At 42.3% G+C, this 3,958-nt stretch overlaps 1 protein-coding gene across 2 annotated transcripts in view; it reads right to left on the minus strand.

Moving 5' to 3' along the window:
• Cmc2 (C-X9-C motif containing 2) overlaps positions 1-3,958 on the minus strand; it is a 32,018-nt gene that overhangs the window by 1,995 nt on the left and 26,065 nt on the right. For both annotated transcript variants that reach the window (XM_008848261.2, XM_008848260.3), the window contains exon 3: positions 1,606-1,677. In XM_008848261.2, the coding sequence (XP_008846483.1) occupies positions 1,606-1,677 (72 nt within the window). The remainder of the gene's footprint in view (positions 1-1,605; positions 1,678-3,958) is intronic.

A 3,958-nucleotide genomic window follows, 5' to 3' on the forward strand; every position in this document is an offset into this window, starting at 1 on the left:
CACTGTTGGGGCTGGAGAGATGGCTCAATAGTTAAGAGCACTAGCCAGCTGCTCTTGCAGAGGACCTGGGTTCAGTTCCCAACTCCCACATGACAGCTAACAGTCATCTGTAACTCCAGTTCCAGGGTATCTGATACCCTCTTCTGACCTCCATGGGCATTTCAGGACACAGGTTGCACTCACATACATGCAGGCAATACACTCATACACATAAAATAAAAATAATAAATTATTTTTTTAAATCACAATTAGAACTAGACAGTGCTTGCAACTGTTGCCTGAAAGACATGGCCAAGTGAGCCTAGTTGTGATGAGTCTAGTTCTAGTCACAGCCCCGTTTCTAAACATTAAGCTTCAATGGCTCTTGGCAGACATATCCTCCAACAGACTCCTATGGAAATGTACAGCAGCTAAACTTCCTAGGTTTCTTATTCAGGAACAGTCCCCGAACTTGATTCTCCACAAGTCTTGAGCGTCTGTAGTCAGCAGCTCTAAAGACAGTCTTTGCCTTGGAGGTTTTCAGCTCAAGTATTCTGATCAGGCCAGCAGATTGTAAATAACAAGACACACGGAACTGGTTACTGAGAAAAAGCACTTGGATTTTCTCAAATGCTTTTTAACCTAGTTTCATCCCAGCACTCAGGAGGCAGAGGCAGGGAGAGGCAGGCAAGACCTCTGTGAGTTTGAGGTCAGTCTGATCTACATGGTGAGTCCCAGACCAGCCAGTGCTATACAGTGAGACCCTTCTTATAAAAATAAATAAAAATAAAATTCTGCTTAATATAGAACTCTAGGAGGCTCTTCAAACAATAAAGATCGTGTCACACTGAAAAGACATTCCAAGAAGAGAAAATACACACAGTGAAAGACAGATACAGGACAGCTTCAAAACTGTATTCATTCTTTCAATTACTGGGGGGAAAACAGTTCAAAAACATGAAAAAAGGGGAACCCTTTTTTTCAGTTCCTATCTATGTGTATATTCCTTCTTTTTAATAACTACATACTTTTTAAGGTCCTGGGGATAATATCATTGTTTCACAAAACAGAAACGATTAATTTCTTTTCAAAGGTTTCAAATGGACTCTGTTGGGTCAGCGTTGTAGCTCTTGACAAGCCTATGTCCTAGCCTCGCTGGGGTCAGATGATCATCTTCCCAACAAGTCAAAAGCTCCCTGTGGCTTGTTCACAGCCACAGGTATGAGAGAATCCAAGATGCTCATTAAAGCTGGGAAGAGCCTAAATTTAACCTGCTCACTTTACTTAAGGAAACTGAGGCCCCAAAGACCTACAACTCAGATATTGACTGTTACAAAAATATCTCCTTGCTGACGACAGACTTAATTTTCCAAATCTTAAAATTCATCCAACTTTGACTTTGTCAAGACATTTTGTTCAACTGTGTAAATGGCAAAAAGGCAGCAATGTCCTAAAACTGTCCCAAAAGAACTTGTAGTTCTTGGTTTTAGATGGAATGTCATACATAAAGTCTTTTGTTTTTTTCTAAAACTAAAATTGCAGGAAACTTTAATCACTGCAATATACATAATATTTAAACTGCTCTGCTCTACGGTCTGGCCATTCCCAACCACGGAAGTTTCTTACCTCATTCTTCAAGCATTTCCTCATTGCCCGATCAAGATCATTGCAATGACCAAAAAACTTCAGAATGTTGTGCTAAAGGGGAGAAAAGAGGTAAAATATTTCATCCCATCATATGCTAATGTCTATGGCACACAGAATTTAAACAGATATTACTATGAAAATGGGGCTCACTGTGTCATTTCGTTAATAAGCAAACAAGAATCTGACACACAAAATATATAAGCAGGTGTAGCCTGGCCTTCCCTACAAAGGCGGAATAAATTCTCTAAAGGCAGAAAAAATTAAAAATAACTTTTGGAGGTAAGAGGATGGCTCAGCTGGTAAAATGCCTGCCATGTGAGCATGAGGCCTAGTTAAACTGCCAGCACCCCACGGGCTGAGCGTGTCGGCATGTACCTGTGAGTCTGACCCAGGGAGGCAGAGAAAAGAGGCTTCCAGGGGCTCACTGATCAGTCAGCCCAGCTGAACTGGCGAGCTCCAGGTTCAGTGAGAGCTGCCTCAAAGATAATAGCTAGATTAGACAGTGATAGAAGATAGATGATGGATGGATGGATGGATGGGTGGATGGTAGAGATGATGGATGGATGATAGACAGATGACAGATAAAGTGACTGAGGATACCAGCATTAACCTCTAACCTCCACAACCATGCACACACATGTACACAGACAAGAAATATACACATATATACACAAAGAACTTTTCTTCGGTAAGACAAAAGGCTTCCCAACCCATTAAAACCTTCCATGGTGTAAAGCGTATACAAGCCTTATCTCATACCCTCTTTAGGGAGCACGTACCATCTCCTCTGATTAGAAGGACATAGCTGTGGTGTGGCCGTAGTGACATCAGCAAAGAGCAACGTCACTAGCAAAACTGACCCACAAAAGTCATTTAAGGAACTGCAGAATGGCTCTGCTCTTGCAGAGGACTGAAGTTTGGTTCCCAGAACCCACACTGGGGAGATCGCAACCACCTATAAGTCCAGCTCCAGGAATCTGACACCCTTCTCTGCCCTCTGAGGCCACCTGCATGCTATCTATGCACATACCCACACAAAACACAAACACATCATTTTTAAAATACTTTTAGGGCCTGGAGAGATGGTTTGGTGGTTAAAAGCACTGGCTGTTCTTGCAGAGGACCTAGGTTCAGTTCCCACCATCCCTATGGCAGCTAACAACTGTCTGTAATTCCAGTTCCAAGGAATCTAATGCCCTCTTCTGGCCTTTGTGGGCATTGTCCACAGGGGTGCACTTACACAGATGCACACAAAACTCATAAAATATAAATAAAAAAAAATTTTTGGTCTTTTTGAGATAGGGTCTCCCTGTAACCCCAGCCAACATGGAACTTGCTATATAGACCAGGCTGGCCTTGAACTCACAGAGATTCACCTGCCTCTGCCTCCGAGTGCTGGGATTAAGGCTTGTGCCACCATGCCCAGCTAAATAAATTTTTAAAAATTTAAAAAATAAGTGTTTAAAATAAGATCTTTTAAAAGTTACTTAATAAAATGCTTAGTTCTGGAACCACTTCCTCATTTGCCTCCACTCCAAATATCAAAATCTATCAGACACATGCATATCATTAGGTCACCTGTGTAAGCTATAAAAACAAGCCACTAGTTCACAATAAGGAAAATCTGTCTGAAGTTCAAGGTCTGCTTTGCTGAAAGAGTAAAGATAAAATCTCCTGGTGTCTCCAAACCCTACAGCAAACACTACGACTGCTTACAGCAGGTTAGGGTAAGGCTGGCACCCAGGACCTGAGTGTCAGAAGAGCCACAATTAGTGTGTTTGCACAGCCTAAGCTCTCAGGGTGGGTCAGAGCACAGTGATCCATCTGCAATAACGACACACCATAAGTGCTCAACTTGCTGTCGTAATAAGCACGTTTTCCCTTCTCTTTCTAATTATGGCTTTCACGAAAACCAGACAACACATAATTAGTAAGCAATGCCTTGTGCTGTTTCCTACTTCATGTCACTTTCAAGGCATTTTCCAAGTCAACAGTGAATGAACGGTCAGGATTGTCCCAATAAACATTTGCAATCGTCCAGGACTTCCTACTTGTTACCTAATGGCTCCTCAGAATGCGTACTTCCTCTGTATTTTCCTTAAAGGACTTCCACAACAAGGAATAAACAGAGACATTGCACTGTACCCCTTCCAACCAAGGAAGAAATTACTTTCAGAAAACACAGCCCAGGATTTAGTGTCCATGTCATCCCACACAGGTACCTCTTGTCCCCACTTTGTGGGTATGTGGATGTGCATGTATGCTTCCATGTGTGGAGATGTATGTACCTGTTCCTGCATGTGTGGGTGTGAGTGCATGTTCCTGGGGGGGG

The sequence above is a fragment of the Nannospalax galili genome, unplaced genomic scaffold (assembly GCF_000622305.1).
Source record: "Nannospalax galili isolate Female #2095 unplaced genomic scaffold, S.galili_v1.0 scaffold1744, whole genome shotgun sequence".
In the NCBI taxonomy this organism is placed as follows: Eukaryota; Metazoa; Chordata; class Mammalia; order Rodentia; family Spalacidae; genus Nannospalax; species Nannospalax galili.